Source organism: Serinus canaria, chromosome 15, assembly GCF_022539315.1.
Source record: "Serinus canaria isolate serCan28SL12 chromosome 15, serCan2020, whole genome shotgun sequence".
NCBI classification, from domain to species: domain Eukaryota; kingdom Metazoa; phylum Chordata; class Aves; order Passeriformes; family Fringillidae; genus Serinus; species Serinus canaria.
In genome coordinates this window covers 11486294-11505550 of record NC_066329.1, presented here as the reverse complement: position 1 = coordinate 11505550, position 19257 = coordinate 11486294, and the positions used below count along the sequence as shown (strand labels likewise).

Sequence of the window (19257 nt, the reverse complement as noted above, 5' to 3'; positions counted from 1 at the left end):
AAGTGCCACAAGCAAATAGAAAGTGCTAGTTTGGGTTTGGAGATGTGGTTTAGTCTGGGGAGGAAAAATAAAATCTGCCTCTTCTATTCCAGCTTCACTGTGAGCTTAAGGCAGAGAAAATAAGTGCAGGTAAATAGACCTGCTGCTCTTCTGACACCTGCAGCTCCCTGAAAGGAAGGAGCACCTTACAAACACCTAATTCCTGCTCTCTCTCAGACAGCAGGGGCACTGAGCTCTCAGACAGCAGGGCTGTTTCTCTGCCAGGATGCTGGATATGCAGGTCATTTCCATGTGTGAAGGAATCTTGGTTGTGAAAACTAAACAGAAGTATGGGCTGTGCTTAATATACAGAAGGAAGTTAAATGGCAAATAAGCCCCAAAACTTATCTGCACATTGAGCAAACAGACTAATAGGGGTTAATGTACACCAGAGATGAGATTTGCAAATTCAATGTGTACATAACCAACCAGTTTGTCCAGGAAAAGAAAATAAGATGTGAAGGTGACTTGCAAAATATGTCTAAATCTAATAAATATGCATGAGGGCAGTGCTACTGACCATAAAAGGATATGAGGTACCAGGAGGAAATTCAAGATCAAGTTTAAATAGAAAAAAAAAAACCCTAACATCTTATTTAAACTAGTCTGGATGCCAGTTTTCTCCAAGATTGGAGCTTGACTTCTTATTCACCATGACATGGTTTCCCTGTAATCTTCACAATTTTTTTATTCCATTTCTCCTGTAATAAGAAATCCTGACTTCTGTACTTTGCCTTCTAATGTACTCAAATGCTGTCACCCTTCAAAAGGATTTCAGCAGAGGCAAATAGGAACCAAGCCTGGGGAGATGATAAATCCCAGCCTGCAGCACTGCAATATTTGATAAACCCTGTAGCCCAAAATCCTGGTTTATCTGCAATTCTTCATATCCTGTCCCAGTGATGTCTGTCACAAAACCTTTATCTTCCATGAAGACTGCAGAATGGGAAGGCACCCTCCTACCTGTCCGAATAGAAACTATAATTACACAAAAGCAGTTGACTTCTATCTTGTGTCTTAGCCTCAGCTGCTTTTCTGGACAACTGGAGAGCTCAATTACATGCAGGTGCTGACCAAAGTACTCCAAAACAACCCAGATGTTTAATGCAGACTCCTCTCCACCATCACCAGAACCCAAATTACCCACCCAGGGAGAAGCAGTATTTTCAATGTATGTTGTACTTGATCACAAGTGAGTTATGTTCTCACCTGTGAGTGAACAGCTCTTATTATCCCCTTTTTTCAGCAAAAGGCACCATGGCTGAGGGAATCTGGGAACTCCACTCAGGATCACACAGCAAGGCAGTGGTAAAACTAGATTTACAACATGAAGCTGAGTCAGACTCTTCTGAACCACACTCCCCCCAAACCATTTATTTAGTTAAGGTATGAAGTTCAAATTAGCAATGTTCTTGGGAAGAAAGGGCTTCTCCTAATCCCTCAGCTAATTCCTCTGTTTGCATGTGTGTATGTGTGTACAGTGTTTGCATGAGCAGATTTACAGCAGGTTTAACCCGTGGCTGTAACCCTGTTTGATGGGCATGTGCAAATACAGGAATGGTGGAATGGTGTTGGCAGGGCGACTATCTGCTGGTTTTAAAGAGCAAGGCAGGGCTGTGGTGACTGTGCAAAGCCCTGCCAGTGCCCAGGGCACGGCTGCTGACTCACCTGGCACAGAGCACATACCTGCAGCAGGCAGGTGTGCTGGGGTGGTGAGAGCTGTGATGCTGGGACATTCCTGTATCACTGAACACCTTCTCCCCACCCTCGGCTCAGCTTCCTGCTGCACAAACATCGCGCCCTCGGATCTGCACCAGGCTGCCAAAAGGGCTGGAAGGCTTCCTCTAGAAGGGTCACCTTGCTGGTCCTTGTTCCCTGTGGATAATAATGACAAAGAGGTCCTTTGGGAAGGTGGGAGGTGTGGGCAGCTGAGTTTAGTTATAGGACAAAAGAACAAGCATAAAGCTGTCACGTCATCACAGTGTCCTGCCAGGAACTGCTGGGTCACTTCCTGAGTGTGACTGCAACTTCATTGCATCAGAATTGTATTAGGTCACTATATGGATTTATTTTTTTCCTACTCTTCCCTGTTAGATCAAAAATATCAACTCCAAAGGACAAGGACCACGTGGCCATTCCCTCCCCTGTTCCCTTGGCTCCTGGCTCCTTTTGGCTCTCTCTCCAGAGTTACACACACGGAAATAATACACACACCCACACCCACGTAGGGACAAAAGCAGGCCAGGAAGGTGCTGCATGCCAAGTGATGCATATAACTTAGGCTCTTTTAACACAATTAATTGTTTCCAGGCATAATTGTCTTTATCAGCTCTGCTAACAGCAGCAGTAATTGGGGAGCTGCTGCTCCTAAGGGTTACCACACACTGCCTACTCCAGTGCTGGTGACATGACTGATAAAAATCAGAAGAGCAAAATATATGGTGGTTTAATTGACGCAGTTTTTACTACATTGCATTTCAAAAGTATTTAAATTTACCATGAAACAGATCTTTGACAGATTATTTATTGACCTTCACTGTTGAAGAAGAAAGGGTTTAAGATGGATGAAATGGCCTAGCACCAAAGCTTGGCCAGATATGATTTTTAGCTATTTTTAACCTAAATAAGTATTCAGCCTAGGCTTGAGAACAATAATGCAATCACTCTTTTGAGATTTACTCCAGCCAAGTCCCAACCTGGATAAGGAAATGTGAGTTAAATCTAACTGATTTTCCTTCTGAATTTACAGCTGGGGAGTTTTGAACAAAGGAGGCCACGAGTGTCTATGGCACACCAGGCAGGAGCTGTGTGCTGGTGGGGCTGGGAAGGCTCTCTGGGAGCCCAGCTCTGTCCTGCAGGACACAGGGGACAGCCCCAGCCATCCCAGGGACCTGTCCAACCTCTGAGTGTCCCACAGCCGCATCCTGGGGACACACCTGGAGTCCTGAGCCCACTTCTGGGGCCTCCATGGATTAATTGAGGAGCGTGTCCAGGGAAGGGAACAGAGCTGGGGAAGGGCCTGGAGCCCCAGGAGAGGCTGAGGGAGCTGGAAAGGGGCTCAGTCTGGAGAAAAGGAGGCTCAAGGGGCCCTTTGGCTCTGCAGAACTCCTGCCAGGAGGGCACAGCCGGGGGGTCGGGCTGTGCCCCTGAACAGGGACAGGATGGGGAACGGCCCCAGGCTGGGCCAGGGGAGGCTCTGGGTGGGCAGCAGGAGGAAGTTGTGAAGTGAAAGGGGAATAAAACATCGGAAAAGGCTGCCCAGGAGTCCCCATTCCTGGAGGTGTGTAACGAAGGACTGGACGTGGCACTCTATGACTGCGGTTTGGTGGAGAAGGTGGTGATCGGTCACAAGCTGGACTCGATGATCTCAGAGGTCTTTTCCAACCTCAGTGACCGATCCCTCGGGACTCCGAGCGCCTCACGTGAGCGCAGCACACAAAGCTCGCTCTGTGCTGGGCTCTGCCCGGCGCTCTGCCCATGGAGGGGCTTCACCCACGGAGCCCTCGAAGGGCTTCACCCCCTGACAGGAGCTCCCGCCACGGACCCCTCACAGGGGCTTCACCCCCTCACAGGGGCTCCCCTCAACCCGGGCTCGCTCAGCCACCACGCCACCCCTCCCCAGGCCCCTTTGGTTCCGTCCAGCAGCGCCCCCCTCCCGCCGCGCAGCCCCCGTGGTACGCCCCGGCACGCCCCCCCGGCAGGGGGCGCTGAGGGCGGTGCCCGCCGGGCCGGGGCGAGAGCGCGGCGGCACTTCCGGTCCGGGGCCGGGGCGGGAACGGCAGCGGGGCCGGGATGGCGCTGGACGCGCGGCGCCTGGAGGCGCTGAGCCTGCAGGAGCTCAGCGCGCTGCTGGACGACGAGGAGCAGCTCCAGGACATGGCCCGCGAGATGGAAGAGGTGAGGGGCTGCCTCATACTCCCCGGCCGCGGCCTCTCCTCGGGCCGCCCCCCTCAGCCCGCCGGGTCCCCGCCGCTCCCGGTGCCGCTCGGTGTTGGGGGGCTCATGACTCCCCGCTCCCCGGAGCCGCCGGGCGGTCTCGGCCCCGCCGTGGAGCTGCCGGTGCGTGAGGAGCCCCCGGGGCTGCGGGAAGCCCTGCCGGTCCCTTCCTTGCTCCCCGTTCGCTGCCGCCCCCGGCCCTCGTTCTCCCGGCCCCGGCCCTCCCGGCCTTTTGTTCGCCGGCCCGCGGCGGGGGATCGGTGCCCGCTGGGTGCCGTGCGAGGGGCGAGGGCTCGGCGGGTTGAAAACGCGAAATTAAATGAATTCAACCACTGAATTAGGAGACAGTGACGGCCCGGAGGTGGGATCAGCTTTTCCGTTCGCACAGCCCTTGTTTTGTGCCTTGGCCGCGGTGAAGGATTTTGCCAGGGTGAATTCAAAACAATGTGAAAGAGATTTCTGTGTGCCTCGGTTGGTATGCCGGGCGCAGCCAGGGCTGTCAGGCTTTTCTGCTGCTTGTTTTGCCTATTTGAAGTGTCTTTGTCAGCGCATCAGGCTCTAAGTCGTTCTTTTGGATTCTTAAAACAAAATAGGAGCCTGTTTTCTTCCTCTGGCTGTCGTTGTCTTTAACTGGTTTTTCTATGTGCCAGTGGACACAGGGTGTTTCAGTTCAGATATGAGACTATTCTGGGTTTATTTGGCCACAGATGTCCCTGAAAGAATCTTACTCTCAGTCAGACAAGAGCAAATAAGATGAAATTATATGTATGAAAACTTTAAAAGAAAATAATGTACTCTGCTTCTCTGGGTCCTGTATTTATTGGGTTTTTTTTTTGTTTTCTTAAATTAGAGGACAAAAGTCTCAGGAGAAGAAAATCAGTATCAACAAGTTCTTGAGAAAGAAGCTTAAGTTTATTAAGTAAAATCAATTATAATTGTGTTCTCTCAAACTAAGATTCTGGCCCTTTTGGTGCTTCTGAGGAAATTGTTCTGGATCACCTCTAGCCAAATTATCAAAGTATTTCACATGGAGAGGCCCACTGAAGGCTGGGGCTGAGCTGATGAGGTGTCCTGGGGAATTTATTTGCTGTATTATGGAACAATTTGGATTTTGAACTTTGTGCCAATAGACTTCTGAGAGTGGGGCAACCATAATAACTTTTTGTGCAAGCCTATATTTTGAGAACTTAGAAGGAACAGGCGGTGCTGTGGAAAGTAGAACACGTAGAGAGCTGGTTTGCTGGGAGCAGGAGCACCCTGCTGAATAAAACCTATTTAAGGAAACTCAGCAGGTTATAATGGGCTTAACTTGGTGAAGATGTGAACGGGTGCAGTGCTGCTGGTTCCAGAGTGACCCCTGACAAGGGACATGGGCTCTTTATTATAATTTATTTGTCAGTGTGAACTTAAGAGTGTAGGTCAGAAGTGACAGAAAACCTCATGACCTCAGTAGAAAAAAATCCTTCCTCTCTACACAACCAGCCCATATTGACCCTCAGGTTTTCCTCCTTCGTTGGCATCTTAAGGCTTTTAAATTGTAGAGGGAAGTTCTGCGGGCCTGAGGGAATATTTTGTGGTGTTTGGAAAGTGTGGCCAGGTTTGGAGGTGCTCAGGCTGTGTGGAAACAGGGCTGTGCTGCTGTCTGCTGTAATCCTCTTTTATTGGATGTGGAGGCTTTTACTGGAGTCTGTTCAACTAGAAATGTGTTTACCCATCTTGGAAGGAATTGGCCATGCTTGAATATTCCTTCCTCCTGTTTTTGCCTTCACTGAATTGTTCATTGCATGTGCTGCTGAGACCTGAGTTTTCACTGGGAAGTGTGTGGCAGGAAGAGGGAGAGAGGGAAATCCTGAGCATTAAGGAGGCACCATGGTGACCTCACTGCTGCTTGGCTGTCAGTCCATACATATCCAGGTTGTGGGGTTATTCCAAAGTCCTTAAATTCCTGATTTTACTGTGACATTCCAATTAAATCACGATTCCCGAGTCACTTCTCTGAGGCCACTTGTATTTTCAGTGGCAAAGTTGGTTAAAGCTGATTATTCCACAATTGAAAAAACCCTTTGTTCTCCTTGTTGCAAGGGAAACCCAGCTCAAACCCCAATGTTTTGTTCACAGAGGAGGAGGATTTGGAAAAATCACTTGGCTTTCTTGCTGACAGCTAAAAATAGGCACTTCCAGCCTTAGAGGGAATGTATCCTGTGTGGCATTTCAGCAGGATTTGTGGGGGTGTGTGCCTGTGTGCACGGGGTGATGTGCTGGCAGAATGTCCTGCACTGTGTCCCCAGGTGTGTGACACTGTGGCATCAGAGCTGAGCTGCTGCTTTTCCTGTCTGAGGTTGGGTCTGCAGGCCTTGAACAACGAACTCTTGTCTGCCAGAAAAAGGAAGGAAGCTGCTTGTCTGGTACTCCCAGCCTTCTAAAACTGAGGAGGGCTTTTTTTATCATCTCTCAGGTTGATATCTCTGCAGTGCGTGTAGAACATCCATCTTCATTAAATAGACAATCACAGGATTGGGATGGAAGGGACCTGAGAGATCATTGAGTTCCAAACCCTCAGCCCTGGCAGGGTCATAAAAGTAATTTGTTTATAGAAGTCAGTCTCAGTGAGATAACCCTAAAAAGCACAGATGAGAACTTGTGACCTGACACTGGTGATGATTTGATGAATTTCCCTGTGAAAGTGAATTTTCTTTTTAATCTCCTGGAGCATCACTTCTGTGGCAGTGCAGTATTGTGTTACTGACTGTTAAGGTTCCCTGGCCAAAAATTGTTTGCTTTTCAATACCTTAATTATGTGAAATCAAGAAGTCAGAAATGTATTGCCTTCTTCTCATTCCAGCATTTCAGAGTACACTGGCAAGCACAAAAGGAATTTTTTGAGCATAGTCCTTTTCTCAAAAGCTGATTGAACAGATTGTGCAGGGCAGAAAGTCCAAGTTAAACTGTGTGCATTCATGCCCAGATTTCTTGGATTCCTCCTCCTGTCCTAAAACCACATTGTGCAAGTGGTCATGTTCTTGTTGGCCAAACATGAAATTTAGTTGCAAAGTTAGGAATTACACTTGGTGACAACTACAGATTTTTCTTTTCTAGCTGAGCATCAAATGAGTAACCTGTCTGTGTCTGATGAGTGCATATTGCAGTGCTGAGTGTCTTGCCTCTGCAAGAAATGTCTAGGAACTGCAGCTTACCTTCTAAGCTTTAGTTTGTCATTTTCAAGTAATCAAAAGAGCTAAATTTAGCCAATCTAATTACTTTGCAGTATGTTTTAATATTTATTACAGAACAGATGTTGTTAGGGGGTGTATTATTATTCAACAGCCCTTGATGAAAAGCATTCCTAAATCTTCTGTAAAAGAAGTCTCTTCTCCTACTCTGCACCTGTCAGCTCCCGTTTCAGGGGTTAATTTGACACTCCAAATGTGCATCTTTATACATCCACAGTGTGACTGCATATTTTCTTCTTCATTTACAAGTATGTGTAAGTGAAAGAGAATGTGGGAATGACAGAGGCTGGAGAAATCTAAAACTACCAGGGATGTGTCCTGTGTATAAAGCAAATAAAACGGTGCCACACAAAGCTGCTTTTTATTTATAGCTCCTTAAGAGACTTTTTCTCGAAGGTACCAAGAGACTCCTCTCTGTGGGGCTGGCCAGAGCAAGCTTATAATTATAGCAGCTCTTGATGGGCTTTGTGGGTAGTCAGGATTGCTCAGTTTCTCAGGAAGCAGCTCCTCTGGGAATGTGCTTTTGGATGAACCAGGGTGACGCTTCTCAGAGATGTTTTACACAAATAACTCTTGCTGCAAACCATTATTTTGGAGTAAGGGATCAACATTTATAGTATGAATGTTGCTAAGCTAGTACTAGTTCTGGTTTAATTTTATCCAGCTTTTTTTTTCTCTTTATTTTAAAAGTGGGATGAAACAAAGCTGCAGTTCATAAAAGTAGTAGACTCTAAATTCCCAAAGCAGTTGCTGCTGCCTGCTCTTGGAAATGCTCATTAAATAAATCCTTGAGTAAAATTATTCAAATTATGTCCATTAAAGAAATTCATTTTTAAGCAGCTGAAGTTTTGCAGTGCTGCATAAACCGTGACTTTTGTTTTTAATAACCTTTGTGTGTCCATGGCTTCATTTTCTAGCAGCACAGTTTGGTGTTGAGTGCTCTGCTCAGGAGTGAGCAATCCTTGTACCATGAAAATCCCCTTCTAAGCAGCTCAGTAGGGTTGCCCCATTTGTCCCATTCAGAATTCACAGTGAGAGCTTAGCAGTTAAAAAAAAAACAACCTCATATTCTCCTTAATATTGTCCTGTCTCACTGTGTCTCATGATTCTGACTGGTATTTTCATCTGGTTTCAGATTAATGTTTCCTGCCTGTTGAAGTGCTCATGACCTCAGGAGTCTTGTTAGGAATTCTGCTGGACTCGCATGCTCCTGACTTTTATCTCTAAATAACTTTTTCCCTCACACTTGCCGTGGGCAGGTGAACAACCAGTGCAGGAGCAGTTCCCTGCTAATGCACATTTTTATCACATGTGACAACAAAATACCTTTTGTTGGATTTATTCCTTCCCCAGCCTTTGTCTTGGGCTTGTGGAGAGCTGTGAATGGATGATGAAAGCATGCTCTGTGCTGCCCTGATAATCTTAATAGACTGCTCATGCTGGACTGTGCCTTCGACCCTTGGATGATTTTGCAGCTGGTTTTGTTTTTTTTTTTTAATTTTAAATTACTCATTTTTAGAAAGCTTTTCTGCAGCACTCTTTAGTCAAACTTTATAATGTTTGATTTCTGATTCCTTGAATTAAGGAACAGTTGCTGTAAGGTTTTTACACAGACCTTAACATCAGTGACAGATTATTCTGGTCTGTAGATCATGACTGCATTCAAGTTGCATTGCTCTGGGATTGCATCTGTTCTTTCTGTGAAATAGAACTCACAGACTTCAAAATTCTTTCAGTGACATGAAATATTTCAATGTCCTGAAACAAGTGGATGGGTCTTCAACAGCTCCTCCTTAAGTTTCATTAAACATCATTCCTAAGTTTGCTTTGAATCTGAGGAACTGGTTCTTCTCATGCTTTTGGGTGAGATTCAAGTTTCTCATCTCTCCAAGTGTACATTGTTAAAAGAAATTTGACACAGACCAGTGCTGGAAGTGAAGACTTCAGAATGACATTTTAATTCATCATTAAGTGTCAATTACTATTTTTTATCAACTTCTGTTGATAAATATGTCCTTTTCAGAAATGTTCTAATATGGAGAAAGTTTAGTCATTAAGACCTGTGTAATTTTCAAAGCACCATTCCTAACTGGATCAGAGTATATGAGAATAAACAAATGGAAACCAGTTTAATTTAAATTATTTTGCATTAGATTCAAAGGTACGAAGAGAACTTTCTTTTTATTCTTTGAAAAGATCCACATTGAACATAAGCATAGTGCTGGATGCTTCTTTAGGCTTGAGGAGACAAAACAATATTGAAAGTGTAATTTCTGAATGTCACAGTTTGGAGTGGAATTGGGATTGATGTAGGATTTAGGACTCTGCATTATCCTTGGTGGTTGTTGTTGGGTTTTTAAGTGACTTGGCAAGAACAGGGTGAGAGTGAAGCTTTGGTTTTTGAAGAGCAATATCTGGGGACAAAAGTGTTTAAGTAACACCAAGCAAGTTTAGAATTTAGGAAATTAAAGTAGCATATAAATATTGCAAAAGGAAGTAATTGTTCTCAAAGACAGCTGCTGTGCTTGGAAAAACACCTGAATTTTGATGATGACCTTTTCTGGGGCTATTAAACAGCTCATTTGGGTTTCCTCTTTTCCTGTTTGTGGGGTGTGGCTCTGTGTCCACCCAGAAGTGTGGCAGGAGCAAGGTCTGTGCTGCTGTTTGCAGGGCTGTAAATGGGAGCAGCTGCAGCTGAACAGGGATTACCTGGACTAGAGGGGACACATGGATGGAGGAGGTCACAAAGATGGGCCAAACTTCTGTTGGTTTTGAAGGCAGCTCAATAGACTTAGTCTGTTGTGCCCTGGGAGCTCTATTCCACTTGTTGATTCAGCCTGAGAATCTGAAATCAAATCCCTTGGCTGCTTGGTTTTTTTTCCCCTTTTGATGTCTGAATATTTTAATGAATCTAATGTGACACCCAGGACAGACTTCTCCAAACACTCAGCTCTCCCAGAGCTCCTGAAGGCTCTCTTGATAAACTCCATGTGCATGTGTGAGTGTGAGCAAACTGGAATCTGGCTGAATCTTGGGTGTGTGAGAATTGTCATTTTTTCTGTAGGCTAGGAACTGTTAAGCAGAAGGATTAAACTGAAAAAAATGAAGGTTTTGGCATTAATCCAGGATTGGTGTAACACAGTTGGGGAAGAATATTCTGGAGAAGGAACAGTCACGATGCAATCCTTATTTTTTACACATTAACAAGATAAGGGATGATATTCTTCTGCACCCATTGTATCTCACTGCTGGAGTTCAGATTTTTTTCAAGAACTGTTGCTTTATCTGTCAATTTTCATCATTTGTTCATCAGTTGCAGGCCCAATGCCACAGCACTAATTCTTACATACTTCTGTTGTTTATTTATAAGTTTTCAAAGTCTCATTTTGTCTTGCTTAATAATTTCACTGTCATTTCACACACTTTTCTCTTTTTTGTTATTGTTGTTTTTAATTTATATCCAGGCCCAAAATGTTCAGCACAGCAAGGACATGACTCTTGCCAGCAACCGCAGTCTGGCAGAGGGAAATCTCCTGTACCAGCCAAAGTTGGAGTCTCTAAAATCAAATTTAACTGAGAAATATCAAGAGCTGCAAGTTCTTTTTGAAGCATACCAGATAAAGAAAACAAAACTAGGTAACAGTGGCTGTTTCCAATTATGATTTGCTGTTTTTTAAGTGAATGTAAATCTGTTGCCTGTTTGTTGTTTGATTTTTGGTGTCTCATTTTTAGCTGTGTGAATTAGGATACAAAGTGAAATGTCATTCTTGTGTAGTGCTGAAATAGATCACACTTCTGATGATTTATTAAGTGACTGTCACACCTAGTAATAGATACTGTGGATTCTTCCTGTTACCTAGCTGTTCCTGACCTACTCTGCTCTGAATTATCAACTTCAGTTACTTTGCTAAAGAGCAAAACACTTGGAATTTTTAGTGACTATTTATAAATCAAATGGAATATTACATTTAACTTTCATACTGAATTATATTGTGCATCTGATACTGCACTTGCTGAAGTGCTTTCAATATTATGAATATATAATTGGAATTAAATTTCAGCTCTTAGCACTCTGACAGTATTCCTGAACTTGTTAATGTATTTCTGACTGTGAATCACCCTGTGTAGAGCTGCAGGGAGTGCTGGTTGTGCAGATGTTCCTTGGAGGTTCTTCTGTAGTTCCAGTCACTTGGAGCCTGCTGTCATTTTCTGTCCTTCCTGTGCCTTTGCAGACAGACAATCCAGTAATGCTTCCCTGGAGACCCTGCTGGCACTGCTGCAGACTGAGGGGGCCAAGATTGAGGAAGACACAGAGGTAATGACAGAACTCCCCAATTCTGCCACTTCCACCCGTTGCCAGAACCTTCCAGTGTCCATGGCTGCAGTGCTGAGCTGAGCATGTGACAGATTAAGGAGTAGTTTTAAGAATATGGTCTTTCCTCTGCTCTGAGCTTCAGAAAACAGCTATTTGATTCCAGCAATTTTATTTCTTTTTTATCTGAGTAATTTTTTACTCTTAACATCTTTGAAGTTCAAGAGAGAAAGTGCTCCTTTTTAGAAAAGATAGGCAAACCCTCTTAGTTCCTTGGCTTTGCCTTCAGACTTGTAGAGTTTAAAAATGTGGAATCTTTTTTCAATGGGGTTTGCCTGGTACATGTATTACTTCATAATAAATGTCAATTAGTGGCCTAATAAAAAAACCTGTGCCTGTGCTGCTTTTCCTCCAGTTTCTGGTGAAATATTCCATTGTGATCTCAGTGTGTCTGTGCAGGTGCCAGTGGTCACCACTTGCTGACACACAAGTGCTTGAAGGGCGGTGTGACTTCAGAATAATGGGAGTGTTTGGTTTTGTTTGCTGATTTGCATGCAGGCATTTTCTGTAATTAATCAGGAGAAAAAAATGTGCTTATTGGCCTTGAGTTGTGATCGTAAAAAGACATTCCTAGGACAAGCTGAATTTTGTGATTTTATGTTTGTTCATCTCTCAATCATTAAACATCATTCACCCAAAGCCACAAGGAAGGGTGAGTCTTAAGCCTGACTTAGCAATAATCTCTGTGCTGAGTCTCACAGAGTTCCCAGTGTTTCTGTTGGCATTCAGGCAGCACTGAGCTGAGCTGTACTTCAGCTTAGCTGGCAATCTGGGAAGCTGCTGCACTGGGTTTGCTCCCATCTCTGGTGATCAGGGGAACACTCAGAGCGAGATTCAGATGTTTTTATTGCTGTTACTTCAGTATAAATTTATGCAAAAGTGATATTTCACTCTCAGTGCTTCTGAGTAATAAGTAACTCAAAGTTCTGCTCAGAATTCTTCAGTATGCCAGTCATCTTCCATATGCCAGCTGGAAAATCACAGGCAAAATGCTGCTATTTTTGGGATGTGAGCCATTTAGATTCTGTTGCAGTAGGCTGTTTCCTAAGAGAATGTTCTGTATTTGACAGAATATGGCAGAAAGGTTCCTTGATGGTGAAATACCACTGGATTCCTTCATCGACGAGTACCAGAGCAAGAGGAAGCTGGCTCACCTCCGCCGGGTAAAGATCGAGAAGCTGCAGGAAATGGTGCTGAAGGGACAGAGACTTCCTCAGGTTCAGCCGCCGGCACAGCCCAGGGCAGCCGAGCCCGCGGCAGCCCCTGCCGATCCCTACAAGGATGCGAACCCTCCTCCCTCGGTGGTGCCGCGGCGGATCCCGCCCCCTCCGCCCATCTCGGGCCCGGCTGGACGCTTCCCCACTCCCTTCACGGCCGCCATGGGCTCAGGACCAGCTCTTCCTTACCCAGGTGCTCCGTACCCACCTCTCCCGCCGCGGCCGGGAGCAGCTCAGCCCACCAGCCAGATGCCCCAGGCAGGATGCCCAGCTCAGTTTGTGCCACCCTATCCTCCACCTCTTCCCCAGAGACCACCTCGCCTTCCACCACATCCTGGCTTTATCCTCCAGTAAATATTTGGGTGCGCCTGACTTTTGTATTGGTGCTTATATTTCCTTTTCCCCCATCAGAGACTTGCTGTAGGCAATGGGCAGCCTCTGGTCTTTGCACAATGGAGCACAAAGGCCGAGCTGTGGCACAGAGGTTTGCAATTGCTTTGCTAAATGTGATGATGTTTGTTTGCAAAGGTCAGTGGTGACAAGGTTTTCCTAGGAAGGTGATGAGGTCTAAATTCTGTAAGTCCATCGAATTGGGAAGGCGCTGGCAGTGGATTTGCTGAGTTACAGAGTCACGCTCTGAATTCCTCAGTGATGGTAGATCAGCATCCTCCTGTGCTCTGATGTGTTCCCCTGGCAGCTGGATGGATGTGTGGCAAACGGGGAGCTGGTTGTCCCTCTAAGGAATTCTGTGACAGTGTTGGGATGGTAACAACCATATCTGACTGCTGGGCAGGGGGTGTGCCCAGCACCCCCCTCAGCATCCTTTTGCATCCAGGCCCAGGTGCATGTTGTTTTCAGAGCTCACTGAGCTGAAACTCCTGTCAGAACACCTTGGGGCGTTTTAGACAGGGAAAAGGACAAGAGTTTCATTTCTGCATTTCAGTTGTTACCTTAGACAGTGTGTAATCAAAGTAGGCACTACTCCCACTCCTAAATAGCTTGATACCCTCAAAGTCCTGGTTTCTTGAAATAAAACTAAACTGTTTGTAGAGCCAGTTTAGGGTTTTATAGACACTTTACCAGGCAGTTTTATTTCCTTGCCTATTAAGACTCTTTCTAACAGTTGGGTTTTCTCTCCTTTTCCACACCTTGGATACAGAAATGATTTTTTTTACACAGGTGCTTAGCTTTTGCTACCATGTGATTCCAGGAATCTAGGCAGGGTATTTTCTTAATCAAATACTGGATTTTCACATGTAATTGCCCACTTGAATTTCCACAATTTCATTTTATCCCTTAACTCTGTCTCTCCCTTGGCAGAACTACTTTTAATTTCCCATTTTGTTTAGTTTTGCAGTTTGGGGCATGTGTATCTATCTGGAATTTGCAGTTAATGTTTCTTTGTGAGTAGACAAAAAAGAAAAGCCTCTTGAAGTCCATGGTGGCTGTTTGCATCTTACAGAATCTGTTCTTAACTTCTGCCACTGGGTGGGAGAGGCTTTTTAGGGCAGCTCAGATTTCACTCTCGATGTGACTCTTGAAGCCTGAGGTACAGACACATGCTGGTATTTTAATCCAGCACTGGGGGAGGCAGATTTTAACCCCTGCTGTTTGCACAGAATGTGTCTGTGAATTTGTTATCAATCAGTCCAGAATCTGTTCAAGCCCCTGGTTATTTCAGTTATTTTGGTATCATTGTGCTGGAATGCACTGCATTGTTTGGAAGTTTGTACTACAAACATCAGTCAGAATATTTTTTTTTTCTTTATCTAAGACCTGGACTGTCCCTTAATCATTTCCTCCGGAGTGTGGTGGTTAGCAAATACTAATCTGAAATTAAGCTCATAACAGGAAGCTCTCAATTCTGAAAATATGGATATGGTCATTTGGCTTGTTTGCCTTCTGCAGACAAAGGCAGAAGGTTGGTCAGTGTCACTGGCATCTGAACCAATTCCCCAGTGTAAGTCTGGCAAGCTTTTATAGATGGGGGATTTTGTGAAGCAATGTGCATTGGATTTGTTTGCAAAGTGTGTTTTTTCTGTAATCTAGTGATGGTACAGGATGTGGTTGTTTTGGGTTTGTTTTTTTTTTTATTAGTGTGATATCTTTTCTTGGTCTTATTTTCTCACTGAAGCTTTGTATAAGCATGGTTAATTATGACTCGTTTCAAAGTAACTTTGCTGTGCTGTTAGTGCTGGTATTTGGGTGGCAGCTGTTGTTTCTGGATGCTAAACATGAGTCTGCTGTAGAAATGGTTTGTGTCCTAGAAAGAATTAAATGGGTGGGGGCTACCAGGGTGGTGTCTGAGTGCAGAAATTCATACTTTGAGCCTGCTACACAAAAACTCTAAAACACTCCCAGTTCAGTTTTACTGAAATTTCATAAAAACAACCAGGTATATTTTACACTTATCAGGTGCCAACTTTTTTTCTGAGGGGTGGAAGTCCTCAGAAGTGGTGGGGGTGATAGATAAGTGTATGGTGAATTTGCACTGCATTTTATGTATCAGACTTTATTGGTATTAGTAGTCCAGAAATATTTTTACTACTTGTTAAATCTTCTGTCTTTTGGTAACTTTTGTGATAACAATGACCTTTCAGGGATACTTATCTAAAAACAACCTCTTGTGCACACTAAATACAGACAAAGCTAATGCAATTTTTTTGTCTGGAAGCAAAACAATGCATTATTGCATATGCATGTGGCTGATGTGCCTTAGGATCACTACTTGTGATTGTAACTCTAGGATATTAGCATTTTTATCATTTGAATGGCCATTGCTTAACTCTAATTTAAGGGCTCTTGGAGAGCACTGACTTTGACATAAACTGACCCTCATACTTCACAAAAAACAGCTGTATCTGCTATTTGTAAGCTTATAGTTGCCTTCACTGATGGGTAAGTTTGAACATAGCTGATGTAACTAATGTGATGTTTCAGTTATTGCAAGCTCATAACTGAAGTCCAGCTGCTCATGGAAAACATTTTGCCATTAATTTTGTGTGTGTGTGTGCACACAAACTGTAAATATTTACTTGACTGCTGGTGATGTTTAAGGGTAAAGGAGAAGAATGACTGTGGAAAGCTGTTCAGTCCTTTCAGCAACAAACTTGACTAAACACTAGCCTGGCAAGAGCTGTGTCAGTGCTTTCAACCTGTTGCCCTTCAACAGCTTCTCCTGTTCTGTTATAGCTAATAAATTAATTCTGCTCTGGCTAGGATGTTTAGAATTGTACTAATTTGCACTGTTTATAAGATAGTGAGATTAAAATGCCATAGGCAAGCTGAGACTTGAGAGGGGGTGGCTCACGATGCTTGCCAAAAAAAATTATATATATATATATATATATATATGTATGTATGTATGTATGTATTAAAAAAGGATTTTTGATGTCTGCTACAAATAGCATATACTTCCCCAAAGCAATTGGAGAAAAATCCTTTAAATACAATGTGTGACACGGCTTTAGAGTGTTGGTAGCATTGGAAATGCTCTCTTTGGGCAGCATTGTTTGTGCCAGTCTCTCGTGTGCAGTTCTGGGAGTTGGGACTTGGACCTGGGACTGCAGTGAGCAGTTCTGACTCCTGGAGGGTCTCACTGCACTCAGGGCTGCCTCCCAGAGAAGGTGGAGTCGTTTGTTCCAGCACAGCTGACCCAGCCAGGTCACCTCGGTACCGCTGCAGGGAACAGGAGCTGCCCTGGGGTGCCAGGGGCACCTGGGCACTGGCTGGTCGAGATCACCATCCCCACTGCTGCCCCAGCCTCCACAGCCTCAGCCTCCACCTCTCCTGGGACTTCTCTGCCCTCTCAAACTGGAATCAGGACATGGATGCAGAGCTCAGACCAGCAATTCTTGTACCCTCCCTTGGAGCTGCGTGGTGGACGTGGAGTTCAGAGGGGGCAGAGTCGTCCTGTGCCTGAACAGTTCCTCTGTGTGACCCTGGACTGTCTCAACAAGGGGCAGTTTTATATGCTGAGCAAGTTGTAAACATACAGTGGAGTTGTTTGCATAATAAGTCTTTCTGTTATCTACTGTGTTCTGATTTTAAATAAAATAGCATATCTCTTGGTGTCCTGTCCCCTTGTGGCTGCCTTCAGTCGTGGTGCAGTTACATTCATGATTTTCAACCCTCATGGGGTTTCTTCTGTAGCAACATAAACACAGTTTTAGGTGGATATAGAACATAAAATGCTTTAATTATTCATGGTAAATCTGTTGGCTGCGTTTTTAGTGACTGAATATAACGAGTCCATTTTGTGTGGAGCTGATACAGGATGGGTTTTCTCACAGTAGATTTCACATGTAGTCAGGGCAATGAGGTAGGTGGGCTGTCTGTCAGGTAAAACCCCTTTGATTTTTCTTCTAATTTCCTGCAATTAGCTAGTGGGAATGTTCAGAATCACCTGGAAAGGCTAAAGGGAGAAAGCTTTTCTTTTTTAAGAGAGGAAAATCTTAGATATCAGCCAAGTTGGAAGAAATGAGTCAACCAGAGTTATTTAGGAATATGAGTCAGAGGGCAGAAAAGACCTGATGTAATTTTCTGTGATATCTGTCACTTTAGTAGTGATGCAAAACAGAAATCAGAATAACGGATCAGGGAAGAAATTCCCTTTTTAAATTGTTTTTTGATCCCTTCCCTTTGTGGTGGCTGCAGAGATTGGATAACCTTCTGCAGAAAAGGGAGAGTGCAGATGAGGAAAAGCTGCTGTGCTGACTCAGTGCAGGTGGGCGAGGGCAGGGGAAGGTGTTATGTAAAAGCTGCAGCTCTTCAGCTCATCTCTTCTAAGAATTTGCTCTGTTTTGTGGCTGGAAGAGCTGTGGGACTCCAGCTGTGCCCGTTCCAGCCTTGGGGTTGGTGTCCCCAGAAGTTGTTCTGCCTGGGATTGTTCCCAGTGCAAAGGAGCTGTCACCTGCTAAGCTCAGGCCTTGCCAGGGAGGGGACTCGGGTGGCACTTGGGCATTGGAAAAAGCAAAATGCCACAATAAAAGGTGTTGTGTTGGGGACACACTGCAGTGTCCATGTGGCCTTGGCTTGTCCCTTCTCTGGAGGTGGCTTTGGAGGCTCTGCAGGTCCTTCCCTTGCCCTTGCTCCTGTAATTTGAGTCCCCTGGGGTTGTACATTAATCATCCCTCCTGCCAGGCTTTCACAGCTTTGCCTCTTCACCTCTCTGAGATTGGTCACCTGGAACTGGGGGTGTTGCTTGAGGGTTCTTGAGAGATTTTGGGTCTCCAGGTTCTTGAGAGATTTTGGGTCTCCACTGCAGTTTTAGAGGTGCCCTGCTGAGGCCCCAGGACACCTTGTCCCTGAAGGATGCTGTCCCTGGGCAGCCTGTGCTCTCACTCTCCATTTTTCCCGCTACCTGCAGGACAAATCCCGGCTGCTGAGGCTGGGAGATGTGCCAGTGCACACCCTGGATCCTGCTGTAAGCTAAAAGCTATTTTTTAAACACTGCTTATTATTTCCAAACCGCTCAAAGGTGCTTTTTCTGCACTCCTGTAGGTGATGAGTAGGAATTTTTTCCTTCAAAGCTAAAAATGTTTCCTTCTCACCACATAATCCCACACCTTGCTACTGCACATTATTCTAGCAACCACTGCTGGAGATGGGCTAATTTCTGAGGGTTTTTTTAGTCCTGGAGGGACATCACAAAGACTGGGAGGTGACAAAGTGGCTCCAGTTCTCAGCACTGGAATGAGCCCACCTGGCTGAGCAGAAAATGCTGGAAATGCCTTTTGGCCTGGGGTGTGTTGTCTCACAAGGTATGAGGGGAATCCAGACCAGCTTTGTATTTCTTTGTTTTTATTTAAACTTGCATACCCATGAAGCAGTTGTTAAATGATTTGATTAGCTGGTGCTTCTGGGTTGCCCCAGTCATTTTTCTGAGTGGGTCATTCAGGAAATACCATCCCTAAATACTCTGCTGCCCAAACTCATCTAATTCATGCCTGGTTGGGCACAGCAGAAAAATAACTTTTCTTGCAAAAGGCTGTTTTTTGTGGCTTCAAGGGCTCTTAAAAACATACTTTTGCAGAAGTTTTGTGGTTTGGTTTCTTTACCTGACTTCCTAGAGCCTGCAGCAGCCTGTTTTCTATTTGTGTGCTTCATTTCAATGCACTTTTTGCCCCCAGTGATCTGACACTTGTGTTTTCCCAGCTTTGCTCTCTCTGCTGCTGTTGCTGAGCTGCAGCTGCCTCGTGTGCTGGTGTTCAAACTAATCTGTGGCCATGGGAGGTTTGGCTACTGAGGGAGCCAGAGGAGGGCTGTGATAACAGCCTGCTTGAAAGCTGCTTCGAGAAAAAATAAACTACTTTACTCACCTCGGTGGAATGGAGCAGAAGATGGATTATTTCACAACTTGGTTATTTTCCACTGCTTCTCTTACAGGTACTGAGTAAAATTTGTTCTCAGGAGGAGCACATGGAGTGAAACATCTTTCTCTCTCCACAGCCACAATAATGGT

The 19257-nt window shown here is 44.9% G+C and overlaps 1 protein-coding gene across 1 annotated transcript; it reads left to right on the top strand.

Annotated features, from left to right (window-relative positions):
* Positions 1-3790: 3790 nt before the first annotated feature.
* Positions 3791-16865, top strand: VPS37B (VPS37B subunit of ESCRT-I). Its single transcript, XM_009092462.4, has 4 exons — positions 3791-3936; positions 10670-10841; positions 11438-11520; positions 12648-16865. The coding sequence occupies exons 1-4, from the start codon at positions 3832-3834 to the stop codon at positions 13146-13148; spliced, it is 861 nt and encodes a 286-aa protein (XP_009090710.1). The 5' UTR covers positions 3791-3831; the 3' UTR covers positions 13149-16865.
* Positions 16866-19257: the final 2392 nt, after the last annotated feature.